Source organism: Charadrius vociferus, unplaced genomic scaffold (assembly GCF_000708025.1).
Source record: "Charadrius vociferus isolate BGI_N301 unplaced genomic scaffold, ASM70802v2 scaffold202, whole genome shotgun sequence".
In the NCBI taxonomy this organism is placed as follows: Eukaryota; Metazoa; Chordata; class Aves; order Charadriiformes; family Charadriidae; genus Charadrius; species Charadrius vociferus.
The window spans coordinates 1,453,409-1,472,260 of record NW_009647242.1 but is presented as its reverse complement, the minus strand read 5'-3'; the positions used below and the strand labels follow the sequence as shown (position 1 = coordinate 1,472,260).

The following is an 18,852-nucleotide window of genomic DNA, read 5'->3' as shown; positions in this document are numbered from 1 at the left end:
CATTCGTTTTTCCTGGCGTACACAGAATTAATTGGGTGCTACTATCCAAAGCATTGCTTTTTTTTTCTGAGTGCAGTAACATAAAAACATAACATAAGAACATAAAAAATGACAGAATTAAATTGCCGTGCACTACATAAAAGGTGTCATTCACAAAGGACAGGCTGCTCCTTCACAGCTGGAATGGCAGACAGACAGGAATATTCCCTGCACGCAGTATCTGACAATGTGTGTTAGTGAATCTTGGCACCCTTTTGAAAATACGTATTTACTGCTCTGTAATTGGTCCTGGCCAACCTATTGAACTTAAGTATGGGGCTACAGAAAGTCCTGCAGACCAGCTTAGCTGCTCTACTGTAATCTCTGGTGTTTACCTGATTTATACTGCTTGAAGATCTGCTTTCAAAAATTTACACAGTGAAGTCAGGGCTTACGATAAATTCCAAGGCTTAAACTACAGTTGTTTGGAAGCAGTCTTGAATTATGGAGGATAAGTAAGCCAAAAATATAATATAGAAATATATCAGTGTATATAAGCCATATATCAACAATATATTAGCCAAACATAGCGGTGTACATTGACAATAATTTTTTTCTTCCTTAGTGTCTTAGTATCTATCCCTACTGTTTTTTCCTTTTCTTGCTAGGAAAGATTCCTGTGTTGTCTCTATAGAAATTACAGTGTATTATTACAGAATTTCTACTGCCCAAGCCAGTAAATAACTTCAGTGTTAAAATGTGAATAAATGTTTTGCATTTCATCACTTGAAGGCAGTATTCGTGAGTAGGGAGAATATGCATTACCAGAGAATTGGAGATTTAGCCATGAAAGACTACACAAAATGAAATGGTATGTGTCACACAAGAGTGTAAGTTAGTTGTAACAGGCCTTTTTGGATCTTCAAATCTCTGGAGTCTAGGTGATAAAAAGGAAACACAAAATGCTAGAACTCCGAACACCGTGGTTGGGTCCTCCTCTCTTTGTTGTAAAAATCAAAGGATTGCACTGAGCCCAGCAAATTCTACATTTGTAGTTAAGGGTAAATAAGAGTAGTACGTGGTGCTCCATACTAAAGTTGGGCTTGTCTACGGTGAGTATATATGTTTGGGTTTTTTTTTTCCAGTGGAAGCAGCACATTGATATTTGAATATTTGGCCAACAATTCTGCCTTGTAATTCCAAGCAGAAAACATGACTTTTGAATGAATATATTGCAACCAGTTTGCCTAGAGAGAACAGACTGAGATGGGGTGGGCATGTTGATTCTTCCGTTGCATATAACATGGGTATAAGGAGGAATAATCTGTTTTGCATGTCTGTGACAGGATGGAAGAAGTGTTCTAAAATTGCAACAAGGAAAGCATGGTTTAGAGATTAGGAGCATTTCTGACTATAAAGCCAGAAAGGACTGGAATAGATTGCCTTGGAGGACTGTAGAATCACCACCAACAGTGGTCTTCAAGAACAGATTGGTCAAACATCTAGCAGAAGTCTAGCTAATCTTGCTTAGGGGTAGGAAATGGGGTAGAATCATTCTCTGTGTTTCTCTTAAGAGCTGAACGTTATATAAGGCGGTGTTAATTTGCAGGATTGGATCTGGTAAAAGCTTTGGGTTTCATAACTGTTCTTCTGCAGTTGGAAAATGGATCATGTTTACTTTCTGCATGGGCTATCAGAAAAGCGAAATTCTTTGAACACAGTATATTAGAATATTTAGAAGGAATGGTGATAGCCCATAAATGGGAACATTTTAATGTTGGGAGTGTGAACTCCATTACCAGTCTCTGTATGTCTTTGAAATAACACAGTTGCTGTCTAGGAAGCCCCTAGGTCCACTACAGAATTAAGATTTTTTTTTAAAAAAAAAATAATTAAAAAATCTTTAATATTTAGAAATTTTTTTAGAGGGACGATTTGACAGTACCGGACAAAGTTGAATATAAATTCAAGAGTAGTATATGAGACTAATTTTTTCTTCGTAAATGGGAATGTCATGCACTCTAAAATGTAGCTGACAAGCACAAAGCATGACCCTTTATTTCTTGTGGACACCAGGTGAACTGTTTAACATTTGTTTGTGTCCTGTAGGATCTCATTTTTCAGTTTCTTCTACAAAATGGAGCAGAAACTGCACGGTCATATGAGACTACATGCTTGTGTGTATGACGTTGCTTTGGAAAGACAGAAGGGGCTGTTGCCAGAATAAGTTGTGCAGCTTTTACCAAAAGCCTTTTTAATGGGACCAATTGGGACTATGCAAGAAAGACGGAGGCTAGATGGGTTGGTTTGTGGTGGCAGCCCCTTGGTTTCAATTGTCACATGTGTTGCGGCTTCCCACTGTGCTGTTATATCACTGAATGCTCCTTGCTGATTGGGCGGCCCTGTGTGAGCAAAGCATAGGATTAATGACCCCAGGTATTGAGAGTGCATGCCATATGTTTTGCAATAAGATCTTTACAAATTGTGGAGAAGAAATCTGTACGGACAAAACTGTGCTTATGTTACATGTTCCACCTCAATAAAGGAGAGGAAGGAAGACCAGGGGAACTAAGGACTACATTGTGGTCCTGTTTTTCTCTTTATGCTATCACCACAAAAGTCCAGGAGACTTGAGACTATGATGAGCTGAGAGTGGTGATTTCAGAACTGTGTGAGTCAGGAAGCAAGAATTCTACCTGCAGGTAGAGGATGGGGAAGAATAAAGAATTCCAGGTGGTTTAACATCTCACCATCCTGTGTTGTTGGAACACAAGCTTAAGTTCTATGTTTTGAATTCTCAGACTAAGCTGTTTGTTGTTGCAAATGAATCACTATTATGTTTATGATTAAGCCAGTCCCTCTTTCTAGATTCACACATCACTGATCAACGGTAGGCCTAGCGCTGACGATCCTTCACAAAAGCTTTTGGAGTTTACTTCTGCACGATATATTCGCCTACGACTGCAGCGTATTAGAACTCTTAATGCTGACCTCATGACTCTCAGCCATAATGATCCTAAAGAACTAGACCCCATTGTTACCAGAAGGGTAAGCTGATTGTTTGTAAATGGTATTCACTGTGACTTGATGGGAGAGCCTTTTCTGATCTATTTGAGGAGGAGGCGGCAATACTTGATCCTTGCTATTCACAGAGTTGTTTTGATAGGTAGTTAAATAATTCTTGCCTTCCCTTTGAGGTTATTAACAACAATACCTTGTCAGAAACAACTTCAAAAAATGCTTTTTAGAATTGTTTTTTTTTGTTTGCTTTTTGTTTTATTTGTTTGTGTAAATGGTTTATGTTTGGAACAGTGATTATAATGCTTTAATGTCAAAACAAAAAATACGGTTTGGCTGATGGAAATGTCACTTGAGGTTTCTCTTGATGCAACTGCAGTACCTTTTCTGGTGTATCAATGATTTCAGGACCCAGGGTTCTGGTTCATAGAAATGATAATTTGAAAACCTTACCATTGTGAATTTTGATGTCTGATGGGAGTTTTCTTCATTTTTTTTAAGGCTGCTGTAATAAAGTGTTTTAAAGGCTATGAATTAATAATAATAATGCAAAACACTTGGATGGAATTCTGAGAGTAACTGATGTTTACACATTTGATACTGAAACTGGGCAAACTGAAGCACCAAGCACTTAGGCTGACTTATTCAAGCTCTCAGAGAAATACAGTGTTAGAGCCCCTAATAACAGTACCTACCATGACTTAACTGTCTTGCAGTATTTCTGTTTTGTACTTTGCCATTTTGACCCTCTTCTTAATTTGCCTGAGACCCATAGGCTAGGATATCAGTGGCTTCAAGTTTTTCTGTGAAGGTAGGCTTTCTGATGAGGACAGAAGAATATGAGAAGTGTTTCCTCTTCCCTGTCCTTTAGAGCTCTTTGCATTTAAGAACATCTGCAGGCAACTCCTTGCACAGCAACGGGGCTCTTGCATTTGTAGCTTCTCTGATTCAGACAATCCTTGTGCATTGACACTGCTTGTTCTATGAAGTCTGGTCGGGTAGCTGGTTACAGAAAGGAGAAAGGAACTTGGATTTGGTCAGGATTTGGTGGGTACTTTCAAGGCAACCCCACTCTTACCTTGAGCAGGGATGTGCCCATTCAGCTGCAGAGTTTTTAAAGTGTAAAATATGGATGTTCTGCTTGTTCCGTCTGCCCCATATGGGAATTGCTAGCATGGAGACTGCAAGTGCAGAGTATTGGACAGCTGCTCCAGCTGTGCCTTGCTGACCATAGGGAAATGCTTAATGCACAGCCTGAGCAGGTGCGATGTTCCCATGGAGCCCACTGATTGACATTTAGGTCTGTTGATAGTATTGTAACATGAAGAAATACACCCCAAAAAGAAAGGCTTGACATGGAAACATACAAACATACAGCTGGGAAACAAGGATGTTGAGGACAAGCGTTCCCATCGCTTTTCTAACACACATAGTTGTGCAATCAGGGTTTATTACTACCATACCTAGGACTACTTAGTGCAGTTTTGAATGAAAAGCTACACATCATCTTCTTCAGAATATGCGGGTTTTATTGGGCAGGATTTCTAAATCCTGATGTCTCACCTTTTGTCTCACTGTCCAACCAACTACAACCAATGTAATCACTTACGGCTTTTTGGATTGTGTTTTTATTGTTTTTGAAGACTTTATATCCAGTTTTTGATACCAACATGCCATTTCCTTATACACGATCTTGTAAAAGGGCTGATGCAGAGTTTTTTGAGTGTTCAACGGCACCTTTATTTCTGTATTCTATTTATTTCTGTCTGTAGCATTTGATTAGCATTGGTCTCTTGTTCAGCTCCAAGCTGCAGACAGCTGCTGTGAGCCATACACTGTGAGTTTTAAGAAAACAAGACAAATGAGATGAAGTAGGGAATGTAGTGAACTCCCTCCATTACTAAGGAATAGAGCTCTGCTTTTGTCCTCCTGCTTTTCTCAGTCTGGACGTCCTTCTCTGTAGTTAAGGACTTACTGTTCATGATAAGTCCCTGAATGTTTTTTGTAATTCAAGCCGATGACATTAAAAAATACTAACATACTAAACATAATAAAAATTTAAAAACATAAAAAATTAAGTGTGAAATCAAAGAAGCTAGTTTGCTCCAGCTCCGAAATCCTTCAAAGAAATAACAATCCAGAAGTCAGCATGCCTGACCACCCAGGGCCACCTCCTCTTCCTGAACCCAGATGACTGGGGGGTTGTTAGGCCTGAGAGTCTTGAACTCTTTCCTTAGAAGTCTCTTCATAAAGTGTTTCTTTTTCATTCCCCTGTAGTACATACTTCCCAGGATACAAACAGGCCAACCGTGTTGATACTGCAGATGTAACTGAACCCAGATGGTCATTTTGTGCCTCTTCCTTGCCTTGAAAATTAAATCCTTTCCTTATGTATGTTGCTTTTGCTCACCACCTGGCAATATTAATGGATTGTACTCTGCTGTATCACCAATTTGTAAACTAAGAATTTGGATTGAATGATACACTGCCTAGGCACTAGTAGCAAAGAGCTGGTCCGGAAGCAAGTGCACAAACTGGTTTTAAGGGTTCCCATTTTAAGAAAGCATACTCTTACTCCCCAGACTGAAATTAAAATATAGCAATTTATTACGCTTCATGGCTTCTTATAGGGTGAAAAAATGATTTTTTTACAAGTAAATTTTGGCTGAGGCCACTTTTGGTGGTCTTTCCTTAAGCTGAGGAATTGGGCATAATTATTTAAAGTTAAAAGTTGGTTATTGTTTTGTACTAGTGAGGAAAAATATGGGGAAAAAGATATTTTCACGAAATGGAAGGTTTTCCCAAGTGGCAAAAATTCAAAGCTGCTTTTATTTTCTTGGCATTTTTCAAATCACAGAATAGTCAAATGCTGATATTTGATTTTCCAGAGTAGGGGGGAAATGTAAATACGTGTAAATGTATTTTATTAATCCCTTTTTCAACTTTTAATTTTTGTAGTACTACTATTCAATAAAGGACATCTCTGTTGGTGGCATGTGTATTTGTTATGGCCATGCTCGAAGCTGCCCCCTGGATGAAATCACAAAGGTATTCTTTATTCTTATTGATTTATTTTCACTAAATAACTTTTCCAATTAAAAAAAAAAGTACTTTGCCTAAGGAGAATGTTAGAGAGAGGAGGCTAAAAGAGATCTTATGATACGGTGCACACAAATTATTTATGATAATTTTCTTCCGTTTCTGTGTAAGTGTATCTGGGTCTCTGGTAGTGTAACTTTCTTGAAGTAAACTCTTTTTCTTTGTCATTAAATTTAAACAATTAAAGGGGCACAACAAGAAATAGTCTGTGTTGCAATGGAGGAGATTTGTGCCTCCTGTTCTAGAAAGGCTATTTCCCAAGAGTTGATATAGCGTGTTTGAGCAGTCTAATGCTATTTGTGGGTCTTGACATTTTTTTGGAGTAAGTCTGATATTAGGCAGACTTTTGGCAACATTGATTAAATTATCCATTAAAAGTATTTCAAGACAGCAAATTTTTATTCTTTATTTTTTTTTTTAGAAATTGCAGTGCCAGTGTGAACACAACACCTGTGGAGAGAGCTGTAACAAGTGCTGTCCGGGCTACCACCAGAAACCTTGGAGACCAGGAACCATTTCTGCTGGGAACAAATGTGAGAGTAAGTATGCACAGAAGTTTAGATAGTTCTATAAAGGCTTGTTATGTTCTTGTTTGGGGTTGCATTTCACACATATCTATACTAATTCCCAAGAAAAAACCACAAACTATTAATTGTCTTCATGGGATTGTTTAAAGGTAGAGGACCTACTTCTAATCATAGAAGATGATTAGAAGTTCAGATTGTTTTAAATATTCTATCCAATATGACTCCCTGGCTAGCGGAGTTGTCGTGTATTAAAGCTTTCAGAGTCTCTTTTTCAAACAGACCTCAAGATTTATTATGCTCCTGAAAAACTAGCAGATTTGCATCAATCATTTTGTTAGCTACTTAAACTGCAAATTTCTTACATTGATCATAAAATTTGTCAGATAAACAACTTTGTTCTGATAACAAATGTTTTGAAAGAAACTCATTATTGGCCAATTTCAGATTGTGTGATAGATTGACTTAAGCTGTGCCAGTACAGCTGAATGTGTTGCTCGGGCTAGTTAGTGCATTTTCTCTCTTCGCATTGCTAATGCGTAGCACAAGCTGCAGACAATTAAGAACCTATTAGATAAAACATACAGTTGCAAATGAAAAAGTGGTCTCTTTAGTTGAAGTCTTTATACAAGTCTAAATGTCATTCTTTGGAAAGTAGGTGTTTATGACTGTTTGGACTGAAGTATCCTCTAACCTAAATCAAATTTATATTTGTGTACTGGCATGGTTGACTTCTCAGACTTTTTTCTATAATACAAATAGGAGAAGAATTAGACAGATTTGCTTCTGTAATGCAGAGGATAGAAAATGAATGAACAGTTATTGATAATAGCACATGCCACTATTGACATTGATCCTGACAGGATTGTCTTAGTGGGATCTGCAGAATACCGTTAAAAATGGTGCTGTTAAAGACGTGACAGTGGTTTTGAAACGTGCTTACTTGCTAAGAAATATAGTGTATGAAGACTGCTGAAGCACATAACATGGTTAAAGGGAAAAAAGCACACTTCTGAGATTAATTGATATGCTCTTCTACTTACATTTTCCACTTTGAAAAATGTCAATGATATCAGAAATGTTATACAATGTAAATAAAAAAAAATGGATGTCTTTTCCTTTCCTTCTCAGAGTGCAACTGTCATAACAAAGCAGAAGATTGTTATTACAATCAGAGTATTGCAGATCAGAAAAGGAGCATGGATATTCATGGCCAGTATATAGGAGGTGGCGTGTGTTTAAACTGCACTCAACATACTACTGGGATCAACTGTGAAATGTGTGCTGATGGATATTTTAGACCACACAAAGTAAGATTTGGAAAATAACATTCTAGTATTTTGGTGAATTACAACATGATGCCATGTTGCGTATTTCAGTTTATTGTAATGAGTATATATTTATGAGTTGCAGAATAGCTAAAAACTATCGAGTTTGGTTGCATTTTTTTTTAATATATGACACACCACCAAAACTTAGAGAAAAACATAAAATGCTTGTCCAGCTGCGTGCAAGGGAAGTTGGAGAAGAAAAGAATAAATGAAAATGAAACCTGAAGTCCTAGTGTTAAAAAGTAGATGTTCTGATAGGAAATCCATTTCTTCTGTAGATAAAGCTTTGAAAAGTGCCAGTATTGAAGTTTCAGTGTCTTCAGAAGTGCCAAAATTGTGTACCATCCTATACCAGCCCATTTCATCTAGCATTAAAAATGACTATCACATGGTTCTAAGAACAGACCTTGTCTCATGAGATGTTGCAACAAATACTCTTCTTCTTCTTGGCATTATTATCGTAGAACATGTGCTCACTGAGCCTGTGTACTTTCCAGTTTATTGAGAAGTGTCACTCTGGAAAAATGACCTAAACTCCACAAAAGACATTTGTTAAGATGTGACTAGCAGAGTGAAACATATGAACTTCCTGCAATGTTAGACATCTCTGTATAATGAGACCTACTGAACTAAATTTCTACCCCACAAGGTCTTGCTTTGGCAGGTTCATGCATATTTTGGAAAACTCATGCTTTAGAAATCCAGCATAAGTTGGAGCAGATACCAAGGGTGAGTCTGTAGGAGTATGGTTAGACAGCAGGGTACAGCTCATGCAAAAAAGTAAACCAGAATTGTGAGACTGTCTGATTCACTTGCGTTGAAGAGAAGTCGTCAATCAACTGGTAGCCAATAAATGTGTACCTAGAGGTCATTACTGATTTGCTTTACAACTGAAGCACCTCAAAGGAAAATTTTCCCTGAAAGAGAATATAATCCTTGTCATATGAATTGCATTGCCCTATGTTTCAAAGATGTATAGATCATGAAGTCGGAATGCGTCTTCGTGAATAGATAATCTGTCCTCCCATTGAACACAGAGCCAAGGATTTCTTTCATTTCCTTCCTTTTTGAACTGGAGTATCTTTGCAAAAAGCATCCATTCTAGTCTTAAACATTTCCATAATCTTTGGCAAACCATCACAGTGGTTAATTGCTGTTACATTAAAAAACTATCTATTTGCGCTGAATGTGTCGGGCTTCAGCTTCCAGCCATTAGCAGTTACTATACATTTGTCTGTGCTATTGGAGACCAAATTTTGTTCCCACATTTAAGTTTTTTCTAGGCTGCAATTCCCTGATCTTCTGTTTGCTAAAATAAGCTAGTCCTTTGATGTATTGCTGCATACTAGCTTTTCCAGTCTTCATTCGTACTAGTGCCAGTGATCCCAGACGAGAAACAAATGTAACATTACTTTTCCCAGTTAATAATTTGAGAATTTGACTGAGAACGTTTGTTCGTAGGTTTCTCCCTATGAAGATCACCCCTGCTATCCCTGTGCCTGCGACCCATTCGGCTCTCTGAGTTCTAACTGCATTAAAGATGAGCACCATTCTGACTCACAGCATGGTAAGGGAGCAGGAAGCGCCTTTTCTTTAAACTTCAAATCTGGTTATATTTCTGGCCGGTTAGGTACCATTTCAAAACAATAGTAAATATTTGGGAAAGAGAAGTGAGTGATAACATACTTTTTTAAAGTGTTAAGGTATACATTTTATTAGTTTTATGGTTTTATTTTTAATGATTTTTTAATTTTATTTTTTATATTTTTTATTTTATTTCATTTATATTAAGATTTTAAGGTATGCCAGGTCCCCGAATGTCTCCTTGTGTGGGGATGGCAGCCTCTGACTATGTAAAACAATGTGAAGGATTGAGATCTAACACTGTGTTTATGAATGCTGTTACAGCTGTCACAAAATCCATTTTGCTGCTGTTTTTGTGCATCTGGTACTCTAAACATGAAAATAGATGGTGAGATTGACATTATGCCAAGTATTTGTGTGGGGTATAACTTGGAGTGTAATAAAAAAAGGAATGTTAAATTAACTTGCACCCTCAGAGACATCTTGAATCCAGCCTACTGCCTGCTTTTATTTATTTGTTTCTGTATTTTTGCTTTTCAAGGGACTTGGCCAGGTCAGTGTCAATGCAGAGAAGGTTACATAGGAGAAAAATGTGATCGTTGTGCGTTTGGATATCGGGGCTATCCAAACTGCCTGCGTTGCAACTGCAGCCTGATTGGTAGCATTAATGAAGATCCATGCACAGAACCTTGTCTTTGCAAAGTGAGTATTAAACTGCCATTTTTCTTTAAAATTGAATCTGTGGATCTCCTTTTGAATACGGGAAACTACTTCATTAACTGGAGAGATCGCTTTTTTTATAGGAATTAACCTGGTGTAACTGTACACCTGACAGCCTAGAACTTAAAATTACTAACTATTCTCTGTAGTGAAAAATATGATAATTTATGTTGAATAGCTCTGTATATTACTGATAAACCATTTTCTATAATAATGGGCCAGACTGACATTAAATTCAATAACTGCACATGTGAGTGTGAAGGCTGGTTTTAGGGATGAGCTGATATTTCTCTTCAAAGTCACTGATTTCTTGTAAAGAAAAAATGTGTTCATAACATCTGCTTTGTGTGAAGAAACAGCATGCATTTGGAAAGTAGTGTTGGAACAATTACATTAGATGTATATATGAAATATGATTTAATTATTTGATTACAAAATATAAGCCATAAAAATGTTAAAAAAGAAAGCAATTTTTCAGCCTTCTTTCATTTTTTGGTAAATGTCCAAAGGCCTTGAAATATCTTGCAGCTGTATATTCTGCTGAACTTTATTACAAAGCTGCGTGTCAATATTTAAAGAAGTTACACTTAATTTTCTGAACCAAATGTTAGTTAGTAGTTTATATATTTGTTGCCAAGTATGACAGTGAATAAGAGCCAAAAAAACCCCCGTGGTTTGTTTGACAATTTTTCTGAAACTTCTTAGTCCTTTTGCATAATTTATTTGATCCAAAATATCAAACATATAAATAACCAGAGTCTGGAAGAAAGAAAGAGCACCAGTGGCCAATTTAAATACAAAAAAGGAGATACAACCATTTTGCCTGATTTTGAGCTAGAGTAACACTATATCAGCCAATGTAGCTAACTGGTGAAAATTTCAGAATAAACTGAATGAGAAACTCTCCCCTTTCAGTGCAGTCGTGGGCATGAGCCTGGCATACAGAACTTTTAGGCCAGATCACTGAGGGTGTCACCAGCCCACCTATAAAGGTGAAAGGAAGAAGGAGAAAAGTTGTGTCTTCCAAATATCAAATGAAGGAGACAGGATTTCTAAGCCTATGCGGTCTCTTTGAGTGCAGTAGTGCAAGCTATTATTTTCTATACTCTGAATTTCATAATATTTGATCTTTTGTGAAGCACAGCTCTTGAGGTCTAGTCACTGGGTAAAGATTTTTATTTTTCATTGAGAAATAAATAATTTCTGTCTAATAATGTTAGAGGCAAAGTGAAATGTGTGATCCAAGTGCATCCTGAAGACTGAGAAATAAAAAAGCTGAAAAGAGTGTACAAATATTATTTCCATAAAAATCCAAGTTTTAAAAATCTCATTATCTCAGGAGGCCCTTTGCCCTAGATTTTTCCCAAGTTTGAATATTAACAAATAGAAAGCAGTCATCCTCAGCCCTTGAATCAGAGCTGGGGATCATAAATTTTTCATATGCTTTGCAGAAACAGTTTGTACTTTGCTTACAAAAGCCCATAACCCACCTGTTTAGGGAGATGTTATGTAAACTTGATATGCCAAACACTGGTCCAGAAGAGACAGTTGGTAGTGTTGCCACCAAAGGTCTTGAATTTCTCTCTGGTAAGCCTGAAGTTTGCTCCGTGGAACCAAATCTGATGTAAATGGAATTGTGAATGATTCTTTTGGCTGAAATGAAGTTAGCCTGGTGACTGCTTCTGAAAACAGAATTTGGTCGACAGGCTTTGCATTTCAAATCGCAATGCAGAGCTCGTACAGGACTCCTCAAAATGGCAAGACAGGTATGCTTCACTGTATGCCTTATAGTCTGGTGTCCTAGCCGTATGTATCAGGGAACTTTGTGGGGTGCTCTCTAAAGTTCTCCACCTTTGTAGAGTTTTCCCATAGTGGAAACCAAAGGTTGAGGTAGGGAAGTGATGTGTGTCCAGGTCTTGTCCTTATATGAAGCTATGTCATGATCAGAAGCTTGTCTCTGGCAGCGGGGAATGTTCTGTCTCTTTCTGTGTAGAAATACCCATGGAGATCTACTATTTACACAGCTTCGTGGGCATTTACCGAATATTTTCTCTGCTGGTTTGCTTGTCAGCAACAATTCTCTAAACTTTTTGAATAAGCAACTGCATATTGTCTGTACAAATTTTATAAGAAGAAAAATTGGTGGACTGTGTTGGACTTTTTTTTTTCCGTAAATTCTACATTGAAGGATGTATGTAGCAGTATGCTCTGAACTACCCAATTTGCATGGTAAGGAGGCAGCATACCAGTGATAGGAGCTAAAGGACTGGAGCACCTCTGCTTTTGGAGTAGGAGTTTCTGGACCTTAGCCAGAGCATATTAGGAGGAAGAGCTGTCAGCTAGCATAAGTGTATGTGGTGTTCCTCCAGCAAGAGGTGGCAGCAATGGTGAAGATCACAGTATAAGTATTGACAGATGGTTGAGGAACTGTTTATTTGAAGCTGGCTGTGGTAGCTCCAGGAGCTTGCCCTTAAAGGTGAGCTATGTTGTATGTAGACTATGTGGATTCATTACACCTGGGAACCTTTTCCGCAGAGCAATCTACAAATTCAAGCTATGAGAGAAGTAGACTGGCAAGCTGGCAGAAGCTCTTCAAACCCTGCCTGTATGCTGAAATTTCACTGCAATAGAGCCCTTGCCAGGGCATGTTTAGATTTTGATGAACTGGCAAATTCTGATGAATTTTTCCAATCAGTTTTAGTTTTAAGCTCTGAGTCTTATTCAATAATCCTGCTGTGCTGAAATCTGTTTTCTTTTATAACCTTCTGAATGCTGTTACGCCTAAATCCTGTCTAATCCACTCTATTTGTTACCATAATAATGCTGATGCAAAACAAATGTTATATGCCATTGACAGGAAAACGTAGAAGGTGAAAACTGTGATCTCTGTAAACCAGGATTCTACAATTTGCAAGAAAGAAATCCTCAGGGCTGCACAGAGTGTTTCTGCTTTGGGGTTTCTGATGTCTGTGACAGCCTAACATGGCCCATCAGTCAGGTATTTGTATGTTATATCCGTGACCTAATATTTTTTCCTCAGGCAGCTGCAAAATGTACTGTATTTCTCTTTGACATGCGGCCAAGTTAACTCCAAATTCTGGCATGTGTCTCCTTACAGAGGAATGGATTTTCAGTGTCACTCAGCCACTCTGAGGTAGTCTGCATGTCATCCCAGTGCAGGCTTTGGCCCCGCCAGCTTGAAGTAATACCAGAAATATTGGGTAGTGTAGGCTGCGATAATGCACTGGAAAAACACATTTATTTTTTTTTCTGACCTTGGGCTGTTGAAAGTTTCTTTACATGTTGAAGAGATGAACCCAAACCTGTTTCCTTGCTCTTGTATCTAATGGGCAAGGTTAGAGTGACCTCTGGCAGTATTCCCAACACTCTTTTTCTCTTTCTTAGAAAACAAAATAATTATAAATATCCCTGTCTTCTGAATAGACATTTCTTGTGTTAGGGGGCTTTGGGGACACTGTTTTTCCACCAAATTCCTTCTATATCTTTGCAGAGCTAGTCACACTTTAGTCCCCTGTTTTGTGTGTCAATAAAAAGAGAGAAAAACACATCAAATTGACTGAAATTCGAAGGTCCTTGTATGAAACTCTTTCAGTTAGAAGATCAAAGTTGTTTCATCTTACTCCCTCTTCTGGGACTCTGGATTTAACTTTCCTTGAGGTCAGCCCTACCTATAAATGGAGACAAGAGACCTCAAAGCCGTTGAAGTTCTGTAATTCTGTCTCAGGGAATTACATAAGTATAATGCTAATTTTATTGGGAGGATGAAAATCACACTCGTTATATTTTTGTTCCCATCTAATAAAAAGGTAGAGACGATCCTCGTATGAAGTGATATATTTGGTTGTACTGGATGTCAGTCTGGGTTAATGAAAGTGTTACAGATCTATCAGTTTGAATGAATATCTGGGGAGGGGTTTAAGTTTAGTGACTACTGTCTCAGTGACACAGAAGATGACTCCATTAATATTACTATACTTTCTTGCAGATATCAGACATGACTGGATGGCTTGTTACTGATCTGTATAATGCAAGGAGCGTGCAACCTCAGCGAAGCCAATTTGATGGACCCCGTCAAATAAGTATTAACAACACTGAGGCTGTGAAAGTACTGAAACATACTTATTACTGGTCAGCACCTGAGCCATATCTAGGAAATAAAGTAAGTTCTCAGCTAGAGTTAAAACTCTTTCATAGTTTCTCTATTTTAATCATACCATATTGCTCTAAATATATAATTTCTGTAATTAAAAATTACATATAACCCCCAATATCACCAGGCTTCCCAATCTATCTCTGCTCTTCAAATCATAGTGTTCCTAGCCAGATATTCCCAGTACCCTCTTCTGGCTCTCTGAGCTCACTTATCTCCCCACTTCCTTCTCTGTCTGTCGTGACACAATACGATCTCTCTTTTGTTTCTTTTGACTACTATTAACTTATATGCTCATATTCCCCATACTCTTGGCTCCTGTCCCAAAGCTTACAGCCTTCACACCTTGTCCAATACAGTAGACAGGACCATTAAATTCCTACCTGTCTCTTGGCCATCTCCTGTTTCGCATTTATTAGTTTCCAACCAGCTAGTCTTTAATTTTTGCCCTGGTTACTATCTAAAGCTCTGGGTCTTCCATTTTTTGCAACTGAATCACAGAATAGTTGAGGTTGGAAAGGACCTCCGGAGGTCATCTTGCCCAACCTTGCCCTGCTCAAGCAGGGTCACCTAGAGCAGATTGCCCAGCACCATGTCCAGAGAGCTGCTTCTGAGTATCTCCAAGAATGGAGACTCCACAATCTGTCTGGGCAACTTGTGCTAGTGCTTGGTCACCCTCACAGTACAAAAAGTGTTTCCTGATATTCAGAGAGAACCTCCTGTGTTTCAGTTTGTGCCCATTGCATCTTGTTCTTTCTGTCACTGGGCACCACTGAAAAGACCCTGGTTCCATCCTCTTTGCAGACGGTCCCGGTACTCTGTCTTTCCTCATATGAAAGATGCCTCAGGCTCTTAATCATCTTAGTGGCCCTTTGCTGGGCTCTTTTCAGGATGTTCGTGTCTCTTTTGTACTTGGAAACCCAGAACTGCACTCAGAACTCCGGCTGTGGCCTCATGTAGAGGGGACCTTGTAACCTCACTTCTTTTTAACTGTTTTTGGTCCAATCTCTTTGCCCATGTAGCCCTGTTTCTTAGTACAGTGACACAGTAAACGAACGCGAGTCTCAGAAGTGTAACATTAAGGAATAGCTTTGCATAGGGCAATGCTCACTCAAGTTCTGATCTCTTATCCATTTAATATAGGTCTAACTCTTGGTACTACTCTTTAACTTACTTTGAAGTAGTCAGCAGCAGTTGTGGGGCTAAGGAGCCTGAAAGGTGGACTATGGAATGTGACTAAGGCCAACATGCTGTGCCCCTTGGCTAGGACAGTAGTGTAAATCTCTGCTCTTTGCTGAAAGTCCTGTAGGTGTTTCACTAAATGAGGGCACTTACCTGAATCACCTCCAGAGCCTTCAGCTGGCTTTCCCCAACCTGCACAGCAACAAGCCAGTGCTTGTCCCTGTGCTGGTACACATTTTTCCCTGGGAAGTGGCATTTGTAAGCCCACGTACTCCTATAATTTTAATGTTGTACTGTCCCATGTCACTTCTTTGTGTTGGTTGGAGGTTCTCGTGTTGTTAAGACTTTGCTTTTTGTTATTTCAGCTCACAGCTTTTGGTGGAGACTTGAAGTATACAGTATCTTATGACATTCCAATGGATAGCGTGGACAGTGATATAGTATCTAGTGTGGATGTCATCATTCAGGTGGATTTTCTTTCATCTTGTTACTTCTCAGGCATTATTAGGAATTTATGAAGGTGTTAAAAAAATGGAAAAAAAAAAAGTTTTGTTGATTTTAAGTCCTTTCTTAAAAGTCACTGCCAAGATTTTGTTACTACTTGTTTCTCTGTTGGTTGTTTTTTTTTTGAATCCGTTTCTCTGAAATTGTATGTATACAATTCTAGTTTTAAATGATAAGTACCTGAATTTTAAAACTTTGTGTAAATAGGTGAGGTGTTCATCACCAAATGTACAAGGCTCTGTTTACAAAAGAAACTACAATAAGCTTGGAAGGACTTATATTTATGAAATAGATGAGTGTACTTGCTGATTGCTTACTTTTCTAGATTTATGTTGCAGTTAAAAGGTAAGGCTCTGTATTGAATCCAGTCACCTCCAAAAACGTGTTATTCTGTAAAACTTACTTAGCAATAGAACAAAGGAGAAAAGAGATTCTCTTTTGTAGAGGAGTTTGATTTTTAAAATTTAATTTAATTATTTTTCCAAAAGAAAATAAAATATTTCTGGAGTCTGTGAACCAAAAGAGAATGTGATTGTAGTCTTCCTGAAGCCACAGAAAATGCAGACCTTTACTTACTTCTTTTCTAGTGCAAGAAATCTAATTTGATTGTCTCTTTTCTGTGTTATCTGGATGTATACCTGACACTAAATGTAATTGCTAAATAAAATTTGCACACAAATATGGAACATGTTTTCTCTGTCTTTCAATTTCAGGGTAATGGACAGATTTTGAGCACAAGAGCAGCGGGCTTGTCGTTACAGCCGTATGAGGAGTACTCTAATGCAGTGAGATTTGTATCGGAGAATTTCATAGACTTCAATACAAAAAAAGCTATAGACCGGGAAAGGCTGATGACTGTTCTGGTAAACGTGACCCATCTTCTGATCAGGGCTAACTACAACATTGCCAAAAAAGCTGTGTATAGGTGAGGGAGAGAAAATATTCAAGTTAATCTATATACTTCTATTATTTTTGTGCATATGAAACACTATTCATAGTGGCAGTATTCCTAAAGTTTTATGTTAATTATTTCTAGAAAAAAAACTTTTTAATTGAGTTTTCTCAAGACTGGTCTTGTCCCCCAGATACATTCCTGTGGAATGTGTGGAAAAGGGCATTTGATTGTTTTAAAGATATCTGATAGCAGAAACATTGTTTTCAGCTTTAAAGGAGTACTGCATAAAAGCTTTATTACAATGACAGCTTTGTTGGAGAGAAATACCTCTGAAACTCTCAACAGTATGCTTATTTTGGTATGTGGCAAGTTAATCCTTCACTGACTATTGAAAACCTGCCAGTAAAGACGTTGGCTGTAATTTCTTTTAATGTCTGCATGTAGATGCTACTGATGCTCATCTCTAAGGGAGCGCTTAATAGGAAAATTGGACTGGAACAGATTAACTGGTCATTCCATAGTCTCAAGTCAGCATCGGCAGTATCTGCATCAGTCCTTACAGATCTCTGTTTTACCTGTTATCCAAGATATACAGGAATAAAGTCCTATCACTCTCAAGGGAATTAGTTCCAGTGCTTCATTTATTTACTTAATTCCCTTAGTCTCACCAGTAGCCCTTCTTCCTCATTCCCTAATTTGTTAGCATTTCCTGTCAGTAACATTGGACTTGATACCAAACGGGCTTTGTGCCCGTTTGTACCCTTGAGGAGTAGAGATATTTATGTCCATTTAGGGATAATGTGTTCATCTTTCTGGAATGTTTGTAAAGATGTATTTATAGCATTTTACCTGTGGCTGAGAAGATGGTCTCTGCTGCAAAATGCCATTGTTTGTAGTAAAATATTTTGCTTTGCTTTGTTATGTGCAGCAGCAGTGAACTGGTGCTGTTTCTCACTACTTACCCACCTGTGTTATGTGTCTATTTTAGACATGGCGCAGTAAAGCTGTTGTATTTCAGGACAGCAATAGAAAGCTGCCGCACCGATATACCTCTAATACCATGACAGAGGGGGAAGGTTTTGTTTAAACCTCTCCATGGGAGATGAAACAATGGTAGTAACTATAATGATGATAGGAGGAGGGCATATCTGCTCCCAGAATCGCAAGTGCAGTGATAAGACTATGATCGTAGTCTTTTTGTAGCAGAGATTAATGCCTGTTCCTCAGCTGTCACTGTTAGGGAGCAGCACTCAGCAGTGTTACTCTCCTAGAAGCAAACTATCCTGTTCAAAATCAAGTTTGGTGAAACAAATGATGTGAAATTTTCACGCTTGATCCTAGGCTGGACTCTGTGACGCTGGATACTGCAAATGCAAATGTTATAGATCTTTCTTCAGCACCGGATGTGGAATTCTGTGAATGTCCTCAAGGTTACACAGGAATATCCTGTGAGGTAACCTCTTAGTGTTTTATGTGTGCAAAATTATCTCCTATCTGAAAGCATCTAGGTTTTAAAGGCAGTCTGCCTTTAATTATAGTGCCATAAAAGTATATGTTCTGTGGTGAAATGCTCACTACTATACTGTACACAGTACTGTAGATATTTTCTTCCAGATACACTAAATGGGATTTTAAACTTATTTCTTGAATTCTATTTGGTGGCACTAAAAGATGATGATACACTTTAGAACATCAGTGTTGCAGAGGGAGTAGCTGTAAAAGCTCTGTGAAGCTGTTTTGAGATTACCTCACTTGTTAATAGCACTTTTCCTGGAGCTGAATTGTATAGTTTATTTCTGTTTTATGTCATTAGGTTTAAAGAGGCAATAAGGAATCTTAGCAGGG

At 38.1% G+C, this 18,852-nt stretch overlaps 1 protein-coding gene across 1 annotated transcript in view; it reads left to right on the top strand.

Moving 5' to 3' along the window:
* Positions 1-18,852, top strand: part of LAMA1 (laminin, alpha 1) — an 82,097-nt gene that overhangs the window by 11,051 nt on the left and 52,194 nt on the right. Inside the window, 11 exon segments of the mRNA XM_009879979.1 lie at positions 2,848-3,027; positions 5,956-6,045; positions 6,518-6,635; positions 7,752-7,930; positions 9,413-9,518; positions 10,077-10,237; positions 13,113-13,253; positions 14,262-14,435; positions 15,974-16,075; positions 16,826-17,037; positions 18,349-18,460. Of these exon segments, the coding sequence (XP_009878281.1) occupies positions 2,848-3,027; positions 5,956-6,045; positions 6,518-6,635; positions 7,752-7,930; positions 9,413-9,518; positions 10,077-10,237; positions 13,113-13,253; positions 14,262-14,435; positions 15,974-16,075; positions 16,826-17,037; positions 18,349-18,460 (1,575 nt within the window).